General features: G+C 45.0%; 1 protein-coding gene, 1 long non-coding RNA gene and 1 pseudogene across 3 annotated transcripts in view; all 3 read right to left on the minus strand.

The window, feature by feature from the left end:
- The window catches only part of LOC147031026 (uncharacterized), a 37091-nt gene extending 30236 nt beyond the window's left edge, over window positions 1-6855 (minus strand). The window contains exon 1 of the mRNA XM_085875695.1: window positions 6328-6855. Within this exon, the coding sequence (XP_085731821.1) occupies window positions 6328-6817 (490 nt within the window). The 5' untranslated portion in view covers window positions 6818-6855. The remainder of the gene's footprint in view (window positions 1-6327) is intronic.
- Window positions 1-20310, minus strand: part of LOC147031023 (uncharacterized) — a 215243-nt gene that overhangs the window by 112494 nt on the left and 82439 nt on the right. The window lies entirely within an intron of this gene.
- The window catches only part of LOC147031027 (uncharacterized), a 34577-nt pseudogene continuing 25434 nt past the window's right edge, over window positions 11168-20310 (minus strand). The window contains exons 4-6 of the transcript XR_015056632.1: window positions 12834-12885; window positions 12344-12690; window positions 11168-11982 (exon numbers count right to left, since the gene is read on the minus strand). The product of XR_015056632.1 is annotated as an uncharacterized LOC147031027 (transcript). The remainder of the gene's footprint in view (window positions 11983-12343; window positions 12691-12833; window positions 12886-20310) is intronic.

Consider the following 20310-nt stretch of genomic DNA (forward strand, 5'->3'; position numbering starts at 1 on the left):
ACACTCACAATCATGGAATAGAGTGGTTCACCCTCACTCCAGTGTAAACCAAAACATCCATTCCCCACTTTATGTTTTCTGTACATTTCCTGACTTGGCGGATCCTGGACTCGTTAACCTCATCATGTCTGCACAAAACTCCTCACCCATTGTTGTGGACTCGTGAACATTCCGTGTGGATTTAATTTCGTGCAGTAAGTGAGTTTTCGTTTATCCATCGGATCGCAGGTGTACTTTATTACCTCCACAACCGAAGGTGTAGGAGGTTATGTTTCATCCCTCTCTGTTCGTTATTTGGCGAAAAAATGTTTTTGCCAAGTCTGTTGGTCTGTTGGTCTGTTGGTCTGTTGGTCTGTTGGTCTGTTGGTCTGTTGGTCTGTTGGTCTGTTTGTCTGTTTGTCTGTTTGTCTGTTTGTCTGTTTGTCTGTTTGTCTGTTTGTCTGTTTGTCTGTTTGTCTGTCTGTCTGTCTGTCTCATTGTCTGTTTGTCTGTTTGTCTGTTTGTCTGTTTGTCTGTTTGTCTGTTTGTCTGTTTGTCTGTTTGTCTGTTTGTCTGTTTGTCTGTTTGTCTGTTTGTCTGTTTGTCTGTTTGTCTGTTTGTCTGTTTGTCACATTTGTCTGTTTGTCTGTCGTCACATTTGTCTGTTTGTCACACAATTTCTGGCCACAGTTTTAAAGCAATCGTTCTGAATGTTTTTTGGGTTTTTTTTGCATGTTGTTGACTGACCAAGGACAGCAACACTTAATTTTGGTGAAGATCCGAATCCGGATCCAGATATGAGAATTATTTACTTACCTCCACCACCAAAGGTGAAGGACGTGATGTTTTCATTCCTTTCTGTCTTTGTTTGTCTGTGTACAGGATATCTCAAAAAGTTGTGGAAGGATCGGGATGAAATTTTGTGGACCGTTTCGGTGTGTTACAAGGACGAATTGATTAGATTTTGGTGAAGATCTGAATCCGGATCTGGATACGAGAATTATTTAATTTTTAAAGTGATTCTTCACCATTGAGAGATGGGACTAAAAACGACATAGTATTCGAAAGCATGATATTTCAAAAATGTAATGGGCCTGATATGTTCTCGTGGATCAGGCATTACGTGGAAGAGGTGTCCGCTCGACCGAGTGCCCTTCTAGTTTTTATGATTTATGTTTTATATGAATGTATATATTTTTACTGGACGTAGTGGCGTGCTCCTGTAATCCGGCTACTCAGAGGTTTAGGTTGGAGGATCGCTTGAGGACGGGAGCTCTGCACTGGGCGGCGCTATGAGAGGGTGTAGGGCAGCCCGGAATCATGGCGAAACCCAATTCTTATCCCTGTGTCGTAAGAGGTGAACAGGGTTGCGTCAGGAAGGGCATCCGGCATAAAACCTATGCCAAATCAGCATGTGGATCATAACAGATGATCCGCTGTGGCGACCCCTAACGGGAGAAGCTGAAAGACGAACACCATATATGGATATATTTTTAAATGAGCGTTAAAATAGTGATTTTATTTGAATTTCTAACACTCTAGTCCCTGTGTCTGCCACACTTTTCTCACCCCCCCTCCCCCGATGAAACCGAGTCAAGAGCCGAACGGATTTATTGAATGTGGTGGTGGTGCAGCACAGGCATGATGGGCCACATGGCCTCCTCCTGCAACAAAGCTCCTAATGAAGATCTCTTGGTCTCGGATCGATGTGGTCACAAACTTCATCGTGACCATCATACATTTATTATCAGATTTTGTCCAACAATGACGATTGTCAGAAAATCCAACAATGGACGCTATTTCCATATTTACCGACATGAACAGACGTTCTCCTGCCTGGCGGACATCCGATCACGGGAACGCGTTTACAACCTTTTGCAGCCGGATAACTTCCACCAAAAATACCTTGAACGAATAGGAGCAAGACCCCTCGGTGCTCAACTGGTCGCAGCTGGATAAGAAAACCAATGAACCGTTGGTTGTGGTAGGCATGGATGACCCACAAAATGTGTAATGGAGAAGAATGTAAGTACCTCGGGATTGTTTTTAATGCCTTGAGCAAACTTTGGTCCATCACGAGTGATGAAGGTTTGTGGTCAAGTTTCATGGAAACCGTGTGTGTGATTTCAGAGAAGTTGAAAGTGTTTATGGACGGATGGACGGGCGGACTACGTGCCATCCCATAATCTCCTAGAACTATGTTCTAGGTGAGGTTGAAATAACTGCCATGGGACTAATTCACACAATCGTGGTGATGATGTGTGAGCATTACTCTGCATCCGGATGAATTTAGTTGTGAAACTAATCAGAACATGGGAATAACACATCAATTCCCCATAATCCCAAGTTTTTCTGATGACGTCGTGTTCTGGGCCCTGTTCTTTTTCTGGTTTTCATCAATAATCTCTCCGACTCTCTGGAAAATCCTCTATATCTCTTTGCTGATGACTCCACCCTCTGCCGTACCATCTGTCATCTCTCAGACCGGCAAGCAGCAGCTTCTTCACTCACTGCAGATCTGTATAAAATCACAAACTGGTCCAACACGTGGAACATGTCTTTAAATCCAGACAAATCTCACACTCTCACTTTGTCTCTTCGAAAGGACCATTTAGAACCCCCCCCCCATCCACTCTCTCAACAATCCTCTGGAAGAAGTCTTTTCTTTCAAGCTTCTGGGTCTCACTATCTGCCATGACCTTTCCTGGGAAAGCCACATTTCAAACCTCGCCTCCAAAGCCAGTCGCCGACTGGGAATCCTCCATCGTGCAAAGTCCTTCCTCGGCTCACCTGAGCTCCTGACCACTGACAAAGCTTTTGTCCGCAGACTGATGGAGTACTGCTCTCCGCTCTGGGCTGGTGCTCCTGCCTCCCACTTTTCTCGGCTTCACGCTGTAGAAAGCAAGGTTTTTCGGATCATTGGCATCTCCCGCAATGAAGCTGAGTCTTTGGGCCTCTCACTCTCTCACCGCAGGCAGGTCGGTGGTCTTTCTGTGTTCTGCTGTCTCCTCTCCGGTCTAGCTCCCGCTGCTGTGTTTGCAATTTGTCCCCGCCATATTTCCGCAGGGCGCACAGGGTCCGCCAACAATCCCTTTCTGGTAAAACTACCAAAATCACTAATCACTGCTCACCTTCACTCTTTCATTCCTCTTTTTTCCCACCTTTGGAAAAAACTCCCTCACTCTGTTCAATCCCATTCTTCCCTCCAGGTCTTCAAAACAGCTGTTCACTACCACCTCTTATTGGCCCTCATCCAAATCCTCGATCTTTTATACCCCTGATAATCCATGCCAAACCCACCTCCTTCTAATTCCCTGCTTTCCTTCCTGAAAGTCCCTGTAATGTCTATCTTGTATGCCCCGTGTTCCCCGCCCCATCCCTCTCCCTTCCACAGATCCCGTAATGTCTCTGTTACCCACGGTTTTGTCCTTCCCTCTCCCGCCAATACTGTCTCATGCCCACCCCCCCTTGCTGTGGATACAAAAACAAAACCAAAAAAAACAACAACCTCACAACCGAAATGAGATGGTGTAAGGTACAAAGGGTGGGTAAAACATGCAAACAATATCCCATAACTCATACACTTCCCCATAACCCCGTAAACCAAGCCTGTTTGGAACATTGTAATTTCTATCACGTGGACCGAGTATTCATCATCCCCAATGTAAATGTACATGTTGTCGCATGTTGGTTTCCTTTACAAGGACATGCTCTGCAATGCTGCACCATGTGGTGCCCTTTTAGAGATAGTTAAATTGTATTAAATGGGAAATATGATCATGTTTTACACTTTATTTACACCTTCACTCACCTGTTTCGGATCAACAATACATATCACATAATTGTAAATGTTGTTCTGGTATATCCTATGGCAAAAGGTAACTGAAGTTAAATGAGTATCGTGGTTACCATCGTAAGGCACTTGCGCAGCTGCATACTTCTGTGGGGCTGAGGAATGTCAAGGTTACTGTGGAAGCACGATGTGGGGGCTCATGTCTCAATGGCTGGACAAATCACTCTGCACAAAGGTGTAGATAGACGATTGTGTGCAATCTATACTCCCACATGAAAGATAAACAGACTGGCAGAAAGAGTTATAATGGAGACAGTCTTTGGAGACACCAAAGCATGCAGACACATCGGCACCATGCCTCTGAGTGATCTTGTGCCACCCGACCATAAAATAGCCAATCGAGTGTCAAAAACGAGGAGGAAAACACGATGTGATCAGTGAGAAGCAACAGCTGAGTGTGCGGCACATCCAACCTGAATTTCATTTTTAGCTCACTTGGACTTTAGTCCGATGAACTGATGTGATCGAGCAGTGTCTGTAAGTGAGTGAGTGAGTGAGTGAGTTCATAAACGCTTCAGTCATTATTACATGAAGCAAACACAAATTTTTTATGAAACGTGGCCACAAGCTTCATTTCTGATGCCCAACAAAGGTCTATTGACCGCATCAAAATATCTTCCAATTAATAGGGTCTTTTGGGTGGTTTGACTCCCCCAAAATAGGTATTTCTTCTCTTCTCCGAAACTACACACACAATTTCGAGAAAACTTGACCACAACCTTCATCACCCGTGGTGTACTGTGAACCCAACACCCGTAGTGTAACGTAAACCTCTCCACTGGCAATTTGAAACTTCACAGCTGAGAGGCGATTGCGCACCTCCAGTGTCAGGCCAGACCTGACAAAACATGACACCCAGGAAAAATGTTTTCTCCATGGCATGTCGAAGTCTGAGACCCTCCATTGAGACATCCCGCCTGTCTGTCCTTCAAACTGTTTTGAGTTTACTTCACATGGACACACCCAGACAAACCTCCTCTATGAGGAGTACAGGCATCGAACACTTCCTTTCCTGGTAATAAATAGATATTATAAAATGAATTAACCCTCCTTTTGTAAAAACTCCTGAGTTTGATTTCATCTCTGTGCGAATGGAGTGTCATTGTGAGAATAGTGAAGATGACGAGAGTTGAACCCATTGTGAACATCCTGATAGATCCACAGTGTTACCATCTGGAAGGTTCATGTGGTTATATGGTGACGTTGATGAAGGTTTCTTTATTCACCAAATTACAACAGAACAATACTAACTCCTCTTAAATGTTGTACAGATAGATTATCTCCTTTTATAATGACACTTGCACTTATTAGTCTTGCCTCAAAGGGGTTGTGAGACCATTGCAACACCACTGTCTGTCTGTGTTTGTGTGTCTGTGAGTGTCCACATTTCGGTGTTTTCACCTTCATATTTTTTCGCTGCAACTGCTTCTCCGATCGATGCGAAACTTTCATCGGTGGAGGGACTCCCCATGGAGAATATTTTATTGAGAACTCCGGGTCACATGGTGTGGCAGCCACATTGGATTAAAGGAAAAATAATTGGACATTTTTTTCTCTGAAACTGTTCAACCAAAAAAATTGAAACTTGGCATATGTTATCAACACCCCATGGGGTATTTCGGGTAATAACGATGACGTCATGAGTGAAGTGGCATTCCAGCCATAATTGTTTAAATTGAAATCCTTATCAGCAAAAAAACTGAAACTTCACATTCGACCTGATGTGAGTGAAGAATGAAATTTATAACATCTTGGGTCACGTGCTCTTTTGGCCATATTGGATTGAAAATGTAAACGCAAAAAATATTCTTCTCTCGAACCATGAAACAGATTAATGCAAAACTTCATACATATGATTGACTCGCCATGGGGAATATAGTTTGAATTTTTTTCACATTCACCTTCATTGATGCAATTTAGCCTTTATATGCACAAAAGTTGATGATTAATGTCCTTATAATTAATCAATAATCAAAAAAGCTTCAGATAATGCCAATGTGTGATATAATTGGGTGCATAGATGAAATGGGTATATGGGCCATAATCACAGTCGTTCATAATAGCAACGTGTTCAGTTAATGAAGGAATTTTTGTTCAGAATGAGAGCATCAGGCAAGACTATACATGCTCCTGAGTGCCGTTCTGGTTTCTAAAATAATTTTCAGGAATCAAATTGATTTAATTGGTTATAAACGACACAATCACCCTCTCCACTGGCATTTAATGGGACCATTGGCAGAACAACCGATACAAGGGTATGGATCTCAAGAACACACTTTTGTTGGAATCTCAATATCACTGAAGAAGATCACCATCGTGACCTGGCAATCCCCATTCTTTCCTTACTTCAGCTTTCATTTCCATTTCTATATAGATATACTATCCAACACATCATTTTGTACACATTTGATTTCCCATGCCCTCCCTCCATATGGAGTACTACGATACTCCATGATAATTTTTTTTTATCTCTGAGTTTGAAATGTGAAGTGTACCTCCAGATTCAGCTGAGATGTAGAGGAGTAGAGCTGCTTCACACGAAGACTGAGTAACATCTTCCACTGACTCTTCCTCGTGATCTCCTGAAGTACAAAATGATGATGTGGAATCACACTCCGTTAGACTTCCACATGAAGGTTCATTCAGACATCTGTACAGACCAGAATCTCTCTTTTCCACCCTGCTGATTTGAAGATCTCCGTTTGGTAGAATCTTATGATGGTTCAGCTTTGTGTTTTGTTTTTGATCACAGTCGATATCATAACAATCGGAGCGATTGCAGCTGATCTGCTTCTCAACCACTCCATCCACATCTGGATCCCTCATCCACCGTACCCAGGTAGATTCCTGAGTCCCGCAATCACACGGTAGGTTCACACAGGTGTGCTCGTTTACCCCCAGCACGGTAATCCCAGGTTGCACCAAGCAAGTGGACTGTCGAAGAATCAACATCAAAACCAACAGCGAATCCCTCATCCCAGCCATTTCCTAACACTGCAACAGAATGACTGAACTCGAACCACAAGAAAGATTTTATTTCTGGAGTGGGTTGCGTCCATCAGATGGTCGTGCGTGTCCTGGTGGTTCAAGATAAGATGATTTAATGAGGAAGTTCTGACCACAAGTTTCAACAAAGCTTCTTTTTTCATGAATGATTCACAAACTTCCTTTTAGAATGATGAGAATTATTTGGGAAGTATCTCCTGGTGATTCAGAACATAAAACATTAACTCTGTTCATCAACATGAGGAATGTTGTTCACCATGAAAGGGTAATTGTGTTCATCCTCACCCGATCAGCAAACAGTAAATCATCGCTTGGTTATTATTCACAAAACAAACAAAAACACCGGGCCGAGGACACACAACTCATGTTCGATTAGTGGATGAAACAACATTTTAAAATCATTTTTCACTTTTTATTTTTACTTGTTTCTTGTGAGGATGGAACAGTGGTGGCAAGGGTGATACCTGTCAACCACTGAATTATTAATGGGTCTTTGCTATTACCAATAATTCTGGACGACAATAATTTCATATGATTCACTCATTTAATTCTGTGCTTTTTATCAGTTGATTGGACTCATGACTTATGGTACTTCCTTTCATGGTGCTGTTCAGTACATCTCCTCCAGCAACCAACTGTATCTGGTTCATGGTCATTCGTGTGTGTGCTCTACTCGTGGTTTTCATTGACCTCGCTCGGTCCCGATCGATTACAATACCTTCAATAATTATCCTGCTGTTACTTTGCAATTGATCACTGGCGTAATTGACACCTCGACAACTTTTTATTGCAGATTCAAGGAATCAAAATTCTACATAAAGCGAACAAACAATTTCAAATGGAGCACGTCACCGCCATTGGAGCATTTAAATTTCATCAGATGTGCCAATAAATCCCGACTCCATGAAGGATCCGGTCTCCATCCCCACCAGGTCAGGTCAGGTATGGGAGCATGCGCCAGAGCAGCGCGTTGCTGCATCCACTTTCCGCTGGTACTCCAGGGGACTCCGTCTGGCCATCCCCCAGGCAGATGCCTGGCCCATCCCCATCTCCTTGAGATGCCGATCAACCTGCTGCAACCATGAGGCAAGTGGTCCTCCTATTGGCCTCCTCCACTCACGAGACTCCCTCGCTGAGAGAATCTGATGAACAGGATCAGCATCAGGAAAGTGAGCCACATGTCCATACAGCCGCAGCTGACGCTCACGGACTATGCAGGTAACCAATCTCATTTGAGTCTCTGTCAGCAACCGTTCGTTGGACAGAAAGTCCGACCAGCGATAGTCAAGGATTCTCCGAAGAGACCTGGTCCCGAAGGAATTAAGTCTCCGTCTCAGATCCTTGGTCAGATTCCAAGTCTCACATCCAGAGAGCAAGATTGGAAGCACCAAGGACCTGAAGACTCAGACTTTCGTCCTCCCGCACAGGTACCGGCAGCACCACACCCAGTGGATCCAGTGAATCCATGACTCCCCAGGCCCAACCCAGACGTCTATTGACCTCTGACTCACAGCCAGTAGAGACATGAATATCACTGCCAAGGTAAGTGAATCTCTCCACGACCTCAACATTCTCACTACAAACAGGCACAGCCAGGACAGCAGCATCCAATATGTCATTGAAAGCCTGGATATTCGTTTTGACCCAGGAAACCCATAATCCCAGCGGCTCCGACTCCTCATTCAGCACCTCGAGGGCCCCCAAAAGGATATCTAAAGTCTGCGCAAAGATGACTGCATCATCTGTAAAATCGAGGTCAGAGATCTTGACATTCCCAAATGATGCACCACAGCTTTATCTCTCCGATATCCTCCCCAGAAGCCAGTGCATGCAAGTGCTGAAAAGTGTAGGGGCCAGTACACACCCCTGATGAACTCCAGTAACAACTGGAAATAAGTCAGAGATGGTATCACCACATCTCACAACACTCTCAATACCAGAGTGAAGTTCAGACATCAGATTGATCAGTTTTGGTGGCACCAAACAACTTCGGACAAGCACAACCACTGAGCTTGGGGTAAGTGACATCATGTTCAACCTCACTTTTTTCTCTGCACTTAGTGGGGCCAATAAAATGGAGTTTCCTTCTCCTCATTGATCCTTTCATGCAAAGTCTCAATCAAAGAAGCAGCAGATACTCTTTTTAAAATATTTTGGATTATTTTACCAGGGTTGGAATCGAAACATCAATCAATGCCCGTACCAACCGCCCACACTGAGAGTGGACGCTCTACCAATTATGCTGATTCTCTGTTGTTATAAACTCGTATTTTGAGGACAGTTTTGGAAGAAAGAAATACTACTCTGACGAGAGTACTTCATTTAAACTCATTCTTCACTCCTCGACGAAATTCAATCGGCCAAAGGCCAATGAAGCCCACCGTGCACACACCCCCTCCCCTGCACCCAGGACAATCTGTTCAACTGAATGAAAATGTTCCCAGAAAACAGAAAAATAACTCATGCAACACCTGGAATAACACCTGGCAAAATGAGGGACACCAAGCAACGGTTTCCAAACAGTTGTGGTCCATGTGTCCATTCAGCAGATAACATCTCAGCATGCTTAGGGTCATGTATAAAAATGCTGCACAGGTCTGGTTGCCTGTAATCATGGCGAGCATGGCTGCAAGAGAAGATCCCCCCACTGCCCCCATGTACAGAGCATGAGTGGTCACCCAATGGTTTGATGAGCATGACACCGATGTTATCCATACGTCGTGGCCTTCTCAGTCACCAGATCTGAACCCAATCGAGAATTTATGGGATATTCTGGAATGACACCTGAGACAGCATTTTCCACCTCCATCGAACAGGTGTGAGTTGATGGACTTCCTGGTGGAAGAATGGTGCCGCATCCCTCCTGCAGAATTCCAGACGCTGCTGGACCCTATGTCATGGCGCATTCAGGCCATACTGGCCGCACGTGGTGGCCCAACGTCCTATTCAGTGACTACGTTGGTGTGTCCAAATTTTTATCCACTACCTGTCGATAAGTTAACCGAGTGTATCTCGTTAACTTTTTATGTCAGAATAACAAAACTATTTCCACAATAGAGATGACGAATCCCTTTTATACCCATCGTTTTTATGCTAATTAGCTCTTTTGCATAATCAGGGATAACAAATTACAATGATGCCAACCTTGTTCCTCTGAAACATGAATACGGAGAGCCAATTCATAAAAACGGACCCCTATGGTCGCCACCATGGCCCTCACAAAGCTCTACTCCTCTTTAGAAGAGGCCACCATCACTTCTAGATGAAAGATATTTTCTCATTATCAATTTTTTCTTTGGGTTTGTGACTATGTGGATCCGAAAAAACAAGATAAATGATAAAATAAAACTATTCGGCCATCAGAAGCTGGAGATTACATTGGAAGCGACAGATTATGATGACACATCATACTGACATTTCAGACTGTAACTTGGAATTTGAAACCTCCACGAGTAGAGGGTTTTTCAAATGCTTGTTTTATGGACCAGTTTGTGATTATGTCCAGATCTGCAGAGAGTGAAGAAGCTTCTGCTTGCTGGTATGAAGTATGACAGATGGTACGGCAGACGGTGGAGTCATCAACAAAGAGATGAAGAGGATTTTCCAGAGTCAGAGAGATCGTTGATGAAAAGCAGAAAAAGAACAGGTTTCATAATCGTGGATTGAGGAACTCCGGCCTGAACAGGAAGAGGGGATGAAAGAACTCCATTAAAGGTTCAGAAAAAGAACATGGCCCAGAACACTGCCTTGAGGAACTCCACCATGGACAGGAAGAGAGATGTCCACTTTAACAAGCAGATGGTCAGATGAACCGATTGGAACAGTCGAAGAAGAGCAGGCATTTGCAAGGAAATTGGTCAAAATCAGATCCCGCCGAGATGATGTAGTGAGATCCGGGTCGGGAAGGTCACAGATTGTGTCAGTCCCAATGAGTCGCAGAAGTCCTTTGCTGAAGTGTCATGGCAGGTGAGAGAGACACCCACACCCAGCCAACTGGTATGCTTGTTTGTTTGTCAGGTGACTTCTCCTCCAGTTCTGGGCCTATGATATCCAGCCTTGCTACATAGGATCAGCATGACCCCAATTTATGGATGGGGATGTTTATAACTTTGCTGATTGTCGAGGGGGGGGGAGGGTAGGGACGCAAATTCTCCATGAAAGATATTTTGTAGCGCCACCACCAGGTGGGGGAAGGTATTACAGGTCTCCACCATGTACTGCTCAGTATTCCTGTCCTCACATTTTCCAGTACAATGAGGTGTTTTGAATTATAAGCAGAAGGTATGTTTTTGCTTCACGCACGTGACCCGGGTTATTATTTTTATTTTTGGAAGTGATTGAGGCAGGCAGGAAGTGATTGAGGCAGAGGCACCAATAAAGGTATTGGTCAGAAGGATGTGTTGCATGCTTGGAACAAGATCGCCCGGAGGGCGGGTACTCTGCTCGTGGATATAAATGTGAGATAATATTTATGAAGCATGAATAATCAAAGTACATCATGAAAATGTTTTAAATGCATGATAATTGTGTGTTAGATGATATAATGTATAGCTTGAATTTTTCTGAATGATATAACGTAGATGTATATTACCATAAATTCCCTTCCATGTGCACGCTGTCACTCACAAACATGTCCTTTTATAATCAGAACAATAAATAAAGTCTGAAAAAGATCAACAACTTCACACAGAAAGAGCAAATCAGGCTGGAGTATAATTATCATAAGCTTCATGTCAAACAAATATCACAGTTGGGTAAATGTTTTAACAAATAATTTCTTCCTGAACATTCCTTAAAACAAATGTTTTCTGAAAAAAACCAATCACATGTGGATATATGGAAACACATCAAGGACTTTGTTGGCACATCCTCCAGATGTTTCTACAAACGTTTTTCACGATAACGTTTAACAAGGAAAACAAACATGGTGAATGGGAAGAGAGCGAGAACATTGATAGTGATTGCTGCAGCGAGAGCCGGTCGGCATCCAGAGAGTGATGAAGGGTTGTTGGTCTCTTCACTTGCTGTGGATTCATTTGGGGTCCTTGTCGTCAATGCATCTGTTGTCCTTGTCGTCAATGCATCTGTTGTCCTTGTCGTCAATGCATCTGTTGTCCTTGTCGTCAATGCATCTGTTGTATATTCTGTTCAAAAACATCCGTTATATGAGAAAACCCATCAGGATAACAATCATGTAAGATGTGGAAACTCAACCAAGGTTACACTGCACTAATTGGTTAATAAATGGTAATAATAAAACACGAGACCTGTTCAACTTGTTACCAATTAAACAATTTATGCGTCATATCAAAAATCTTAGAAGAAAAAAAAACATCTCCTTCACTTTCAAAATACTCATTTTTAACCAGGAAAACGAAACGATGAGGGAGAGAGAAGCTGCTGCCATCTTCAGGGCAATTACGAACAAAGATGGTTTCGTACAATGAAGAACCATGATGGAGCATGATATAACTGGGTGGTAATTGTCATCGAGTTAGATCTTACCAGGTGTGAATGAGAGCACAGAGAGGACCTGCTCTCTCCACATTCCATCCTCTCCAGGACCAATCAGACACCAGTATCTATCGAGTTCATCCCTCGTTACACCAGAGGGAGGCAGCAAGCAGTGGGAGCTTTCAGGACAGGAATCCTGTCGAGGTTCCAGCACTCCAGAGTTTCTGTCTTTGTTCTTCCCCAGACAGGAGGCAAGGATGTCTGCCCGTGTTCCGGCCACTGCGATCACCTGGTTATGACCTTCAGTACTTGAAACATCCACAGCAACAAGAACTTGTGACTGGGGGGATTTTGTATCTCACATGAGAGGAGAGGAGTTCCCATGAGAGGGATGGGAACTACAATGAGAAACAAGGAAACTACAATCTTTATTTCCACCAATAACATCTCTCCACATCACCTTATGTTTATTCTGCATTTCTCTTCCAAAGTGCTTTGAAAAACGGCATCAAATCCCCGAATGAGAATCTCCAAAACCGACCTTGTGGTTTCTTCGGTTCTCTCTCATCCGAAGAGTCACATGACCTGGGATTCTGAAATTAAATAATAAAGATGGATGAACAATACCCAGTGTGGTGACATGATGGTAGATTTATTAAATAGCCAACAAATACAACCCGTTGCTTCGCTGAAGGAAACATTAAATGAGGAGAGAAAGAGGGGGTGGAGGGAGAGAGAGGACACGAGGGGGGGGAGGAGAAGAGGAGGGAGAGTCTTTCATTACTTCCGGGTTCAGAGCGTCGAGAGGTCTCCCAAGGAGCTCTCTGCTGACGATCTCAAAGATAAGTTTCCAGTCCTTATTTGTCCCATTTTAACTGTTTATTTTCCCCCCCTACATGTTACTGTGTGTTCCTCGTTCGATTTTATTTCAAAAATCGTGCTATTTTGTGAGTTTTTGTTGACGATGTCTTTCCGGGTGTTTGAGGCCTTGGCTTGAGGCCTTGGCTTAAGGGCTACCGGTTCCCCTCGGTGTGCAATCGTTTTATTTATTTTTTCTCCCAATTACCTTCAATTTCTATCTTCCCCACTTTCCGAATGTCCCCCATATCTCCCAACTCATCTCCATTTCTTATCTTTCAAAAAAAAAAAAAAAAACCCCCACCTTTCCCCTCATTCTGCTTCTTCTTCATCTCTTCTTCTTCCTCATATTCTTCCTCCTCCTCTTCTTCCTCGATTTTTTTCTACATCACTTCCATCACCTAATCTATTGAAAACTCTCTCAAACATTCAAAATAATAACAAAAACGATATCTTATCATGCTTCATCTTCCTCTCTCACACGTGGTACTCTTGACTGTTTCATAATGCACGACTCTTCTGCGATTTTAACAGACTGCTCTCATTTCGAACTCTCCTTAATTCCTTGCCCAAAAAATCCAACTGTTACAGCGCTTCTTCTCTCTATTCTCTGAATTCGTCTTCATTGCATCCATCAAGAAATGTGTTAAATCGCCTCTCTGACCTAAAACTTTTAAAAACCACAGTTTGCTATGAATGTTCGCTTTCCATCAACCATTCTTTTTTTCCAACTTCATTGCCAACTCACCCCTCTCACCCCTCACTCTCACTCTCAAAGCAACCATCCCACTCTTCTCCCTCCAAGCCTCCCTCTCACCTCTCAAAAATTCCCCCTCACCTTTGCCCCACCTTTCATCCCCCTCACTCATCCTTCTCAAAGTTGCCCCCCCTCTGATCCACAAAGCTGCCTCCTTCCACTGCCCTCTCACCTCCATCTCTTCACTGCACCACCTCAAATTCTCAACTGCCATCTTCCCCCTCTCTTGTCCCCCCTCTGTCCCAGCACCACAGAGCCTTTTATCCTCCTCATCCGGCCCCCTCCCTAGCTATTCTGCAATCCCCCACACTCTTTCAACAACCCTCCTTACCTCTCCTCCTCGACCCTTGTCCTACCCTCCAACTCCCCCCCACCCCCTGCACCCAAAGCCTCCTCCCCGACCTCTTCACTAAAAGTGTGGACCTCAAATATCCGGGGCCTTCGCTCAAACCTTTCACATCTTTCCATACAGGTTGCCACTGACAAACCAGACATAATCTGCCGAACAGAAACTTTCCTCCCCCAAGACGTGTCTGACTCCCAAGTATCTCTCCCTGGTTACTCCCTCCTCCGGAATGACAGATCTGAGCCTGGGTCCTGGTGGAGAAGTTGCTCTCTTCATCAAAGACTCTATTCCTCACTCTCCATGCACTGCTCTCACTCCCCACACCCCTAGGAATACCTCTGGCTACGGCTTCCCTTCCACTCCCACCTCATGTTTATATGTGTACTGTAACGTCCACCCAACAGTGATGACTCCATCTACACCTCACTATCCGAAAACATGGACCATCTTCTATCTTCTCATCCAAACTCTCTGTTCCTCTTATGTGGCGACTTCAATTGTCATCATGCCAGTTGGCTCGGTGTGGGTACCTCTCTCACCTGTCATGGCACCTCAGCAAAAGCTTTCTGTGACTCATTGGGACTGACTCAATCGGTCAACTTCCCGACCCGGATCTCAACCAATGGTACTCCATCTCTTCTGGATCTGATTTTTACAAATTTCCCTGACAATATCTGCTGCTCTTTCTCTGCTCCAATCGGTTCTTCTGACCACGTCCTTGTCAAAGTGGACATCTCTCTGGCTGTTATCAGAGAACCACCTCACCGCTGTCGAGTCTGGCATTTCACTCAAGCCTACTGGCAGGGTCTCCAAGCAGCCATCAAACTTACAGACTGGTCTCCTATCACTACTTTCTCAAACATCAACTCATCCTGGGAATTTTTTCAAAGAAACTTGCTCTCCCTCATGCACAGATTTATCCCCTCTCGTCTTCAGTTGTCCGACCCTTCCTCCTGCCCTTGGTTTACTGAAGCTTGTGGCGAGGCAGTTGTCCTGAAACAACTTGCCTTTGCCTCATGGAAAGCAAACCCAACTGAGGGCAATCTCAGTTCCTTCCATAAAGCTCAGAACAAATGTGTATCTACCCTCAGGAGAGCCAGAAAACAACATCTTTCTCATCTCAAGTCTAAACTCGTACCTCTCTCCCTCCTCAAAATCCTGGTGGCATCGAATCACCTCTGTTTCTGGTGTATGTTCCCCCTCCATCTCATCCCTTACCTCAAATGGCCGCACTGCTGATACCGCACGTGAAAAAGCTGAATGCCTAAACTCGGTGTTTGCAGCTAAATCTTGTGTCAAAAACCCATCACTTTCTCTACCCACCTTACCCAGTCGCACCCAACTGTCCCTGGACTCTGTGTCCTTTTCTCCTGACAAGGTGGAGAGCTTGCTGTCAAACCTCGACTCAGATTCTGCAACCGGTCCAGACGGCATCAGCCCACGTGTCCTCAAACCCTGCTCTTCTGCTCTTGCTCACCCTCTCTCTGTTCTATTCACCCTCTCATTTGCTCAAGGTCATCTGCCATCTGCTTGGAAATCTGCAAACATCACTGCCCTGCATAAAAAGGTGCAGAAACAGACCCCTGCAACTGCAGGCCAATCAGCCTTCTCCCAATCATCAGGAAGGTTATGGAATCCATCATCGCTTCAGACTTGAAATCCTTCCTCTTCTCCAATGGCTTGATTTCCGATCATCAATTTGGTTTCAGACCAGGTCACTCTTCCCTGTATATGCTGCTTCTGCTCTCCCAACAATGGATGGAGGTCCTCAATGCCAGACAGGAAATCAGAGCCGTATCCCTGGACATATCACGTGCTTTTGACACGGTCTGGCACCCTGCCCTGCTCACCAAACTCTCTTCCCATGGTATCCAAGGCCATCTCTACTCATGGCTCGCAGACTTCCTCTCCTGTCGCAGTCAACGTGTGGCCCTAAATGGAGTTCTTTCATCCCCTCTTCCTGTCCAGGCTGGAGTTCCTCAAGGTAGCGTTCTGGGCCCTGTTCTTTATCTGGTTTTCATTCACTGATCTCTCCGACTCTCTGGAAAATCCTCTATATCTCTTTGCTGATGACTCCACCCTCTGCCGTACCATCGGTCATCCCTCAAACCGGCAAGCAGCAGCTTCTTCGCTCACTGCAGATCTGGATAAAATCACAAACTGGTCCAACACGTGGAACATGTCTTTCAATCCGGACAAATCTCACACTCTCACTATGTCTCTTTGAAAGGACCGTTTAGAAAACCCACCCATCCACTTTCTCAACAATCCTCTGGAAGAAGTCCTTTCTTTCAAGCTTCTGGGTCTCACTATCTTCCATGACCTTTCCTGGGAAAGCCACATTTCCAACCTCGCCTCAAAAGCCAGTCGCCGACTGGGAATCCTCCGTCGTGCAAAGTCCTTCCTCGGCCCACCTGAGCTCCTGACCACTTACAAAGCTTTTCTCCGCAGCCTGATGGAGTACTGCTCTCCCCTCTGGGCTGGTGCTCCTGCCTCCCACCTTTCTCGGCTTCACGCTGTCGAAACCAGGGCATTTAAGATCATCGGCATCTCCCGCAATGAAGCTGAGTCTTTGGGCCTCTCACTCAATCACCGCAGGTTGGTCGGTGGTCTTTCTGTCTTCTACCGACTCCTCTCCAGCCTTGCCCCCCCTGCTCTCTCTGCGATTTGTCCCCACCACATTTCCACAGGGCGCTCAAGGTCCGCCAACAACCCCCTTCTGGTAAAACTACCAAAATCACGAATCACTGCTCATCTTCACTCTTTCATTCCTCTTTTTTCCTGCCTTTGGAATAAACTTCCTCACTCTATTCTTTCCCATTCTTCCCTCCAGGCTTTCAAAACAGCTGTTCACCACCACCTCTTATCTTCCCCCATCCAAATCCTCGATCTTTTCTACCCCCGATAATACACCCAAGCCCACTTCCTTCAATTCCCCTGCTTTCCTTCCTGAAAGTCCCTGTAATGTCCATCTTCTCTTCGCCATGTTCTCTGTCCCATCCCCATCCCTCTCCCTTCCACAGTTCGCCTAATGTGTCTGTTCCCCACTGTTTTGTCCCTTCCACTCCCACCCCTCTTGTCTCATGCCTCCTTGCTGTGAGTTGTGTGTTAGCTCTCATACGAGCCTCGACCAGGGTATATAAAAAAAAATCTCGCCTCCAAAGTCAGTCGCCGACTGGGAATCCTCCGTCGTGCAAAGTCCTTCCTCTGCCCTCCTGAGCTCCTGACCACTTACAAAGCTTTTATCCGTAGCCTGATGGAGTACTCCTCTCCCCTCTGGGCTGGTGCTCCTGCCTCCCAACTTTCTCGGCTTCACGCTGTAGACACCAGGGCATTTTGGATCATCGGCATCTCCCGCAATGAGGCTGAGTCTTTGGGCCTCTCACTCAATCACCGCAGGTTGGTCGGTAGTCTTTCTGTCTTCTACCGTCTCCTCTCCAGCCTTGCCCCCCTGCTCTCTCTACTATTTGTCCCCACCTCATTTCCTCAGGGTGCTCAAGGTCAGCCAACAACCCCCTTCTGGTAAAACTCCCAAAATCACGAATCACTGCTCACCTTCACTCTTCACTACCCCCGATAATCCACCCAAGCCCACTTCCTTCAAATTCCCTGCTTTCCTTCCTGAAAGTCCCTGTAATGTCCATATTCTATTCCCCATGTTCCCCATCCCATCCCTCTCCCTTCCACAGATCTCCTAATGTGTCTGTTCCCCACTGTTTTGTCCCTCCCACTCCCGCCCCTCTTGTCTCATGCCCCCTTGATGTGCGTTGTGTGTTCGCTCCCACACTAGCCTCGACAAGGTATACAAAAAAAAAAGGAGGGGAGGGGGGAAGAGAGCGTGAGGAAAGAGAGGGGAGGGAGTGGAGCAAGGAAGAGGAGCGAGGAAGGGTGGGGGAGGAATGGGGGAGAGCGTGGAAGGGGGCGGAGTGAGAGCAAAGATAATGTTACATTATGCTTTATAAACACACACACACACACACACACACACACACACACACACACACACACACACACACACACACACACACACACACACACACACACACACACACACACACACACACACACTTATATACAGGTACTTTCACGTATTTACATCATAGATGAATTCCTGGAAAACATAGTTTCAGTTGAACTTCAAAATCTCATTGATTTTTAAGATGTATTAAAGGAGGAATGGATTCCAGACAAAAAAAAATTGAGTTGAAATTTTTCAAAATTGCTTCTCTCACCCGAATCCTCCCGTTTTGTTCATCGGTCTTTGTGTTTTTAAGTTGATCTTTAATTTAATTTATTTTGCCTTCCTAACTCCAGAGATTCACCACAGAGAACCCAGGCACAGCTGCCATCGTGTCGATACCGCTGATTAATTATTTTCGTTTCACCGAAATAAGTTATTTCCATTGCACTCAATGAAACCAGCTGAATGAAGCTGGTTAATTTTGGCACATTACTCAATCTTTTTTTCACTCAATGTAATTCTCCAAGCAGGAGAAAAAGTTAAGTTTAATGCTTCAGCAATTTCACATTTTCTTGTGTATATCTGGGGAAGAAGGGAACATCGCCTTGCTTGCTTAAAGTTTTTTAGGAGTCGGAAATGCTGCTGAGTTTAAATCTGGAGTTTAAATTTTGTAATTTTGCTTGGTTTAAGAGATTCTTGAAGTTATCAGATGGGCAGAAATGAAATAAAGTCACGAATGGTGACGTCTCAAGGCGTGTATAAGCATTGCGATGTATCCAGCGATTAATAGCTCTGATGAACAGGCATTTGATAATATGAGTGAAGAAAGTGAAAAAAACAGACTTTATCATGAAGAAATCATTTTGACCTGTTCCAGGTCAAGGCATGGTTGAGCAGGCCAAAAAACATGGTGGCTTCAGAACCCATCGAGGTATCCCAGAAATGCCTTAAGACCCCATAAAAGGCAAGGTGGCCGAGGATCGCCTGATGAAGGATATAAAAAATAAGGCCGTTAAATATCTTCAAAAGGGGTTTTTATTTAACGTAAACATCCAATTTTCATTCTTGCTCTTCCTTGGGGTTCCCTGACTATGTGTGTAAAGTTTCAGGCTGCTCGGTTTCATGTTTTTGGAGTGATGAAGGAGAAGTACATACACACACATATTTATTAGTATGGATGGGTCAGTGGCCTCTGCTTTTTACATCCTCTTCTTTGGGCAAGCTCCCTCTGATCTCTCATAAAGAGGGAGTAACCATACTGAGGTCAGGTCAGGTTAGGTATGGGAGCATGCGCCAGAGCAGCACGTTTCTGCATCCACTTTCCACAGGTACTCCAGAGGCCTCCGTTGAGCCATCCCCCAGGCAGATGCCAGGCCCATCCCCATCTCCTTGAGATGGCGATCAACTTGCTGTAACCACGACACTCGTGGTCAGCCCGTTGGCCTCCTCCACTCACGAGACTCCCTAGCTGAGAGAATCTGGTGAGCAGGATTAGTGTCAGGAAAATGAGCCACATGTCCATACAGCTGCAGCTGACACTCATGGATTATGCAGGTAACAAATCTCATTTAAGTCTCTCTCAGCAACCCCTCAATGGACACAAAGTCCGACCAGTGATAGCCAAGGATTCTCCGAAGAGTTCTGGTACCAAAGTAATTAACTCTCTGTCTCAGATCCCTGGTCAGAGTCCAAGTGTCACATCCATAGAGCAAGACTGGAAGCACCAAGGACCTAAAGACTCAGACTTTCGTCCTCCCACACAGGTACTGGCAGTGTCACACCCCATGATCCAGTGAATCCATGACTCCCCAGGCCCGACCCAGACGTCTATTGACCTTTGACTCATAGCCAGCAAAGACATGAATATCACTGCCAAGGTAAGTGAATCTCTCCATGTCCTCAACATCCTCACCATAAACAGGCACAGACAGGACAGCAGCATCCAAGATGTCACTGAAAGCCTGGATATTAGTTTTGACCCAGGAAACCCATAATCCCAGTGGCTCCGACTCCTCATTCAGCACCTCGAGGGCCCCAAAAGTATTTCTAAAGTTTCCAGAAAGATGACTGCATAATCTGCAAAATCAAGGTCAGAG

This window comes from Eptatretus burgeri, chromosome 3 (assembly GCF_056783735.1).
Source record: "Eptatretus burgeri isolate ZD-2024b chromosome 3, Ebu_testis_v1, whole genome shotgun sequence".
Taxonomy (NCBI): Eukaryota; Metazoa; Chordata; class Myxini; order Myxiniformes; family Myxinidae; genus Eptatretus; species Eptatretus burgeri.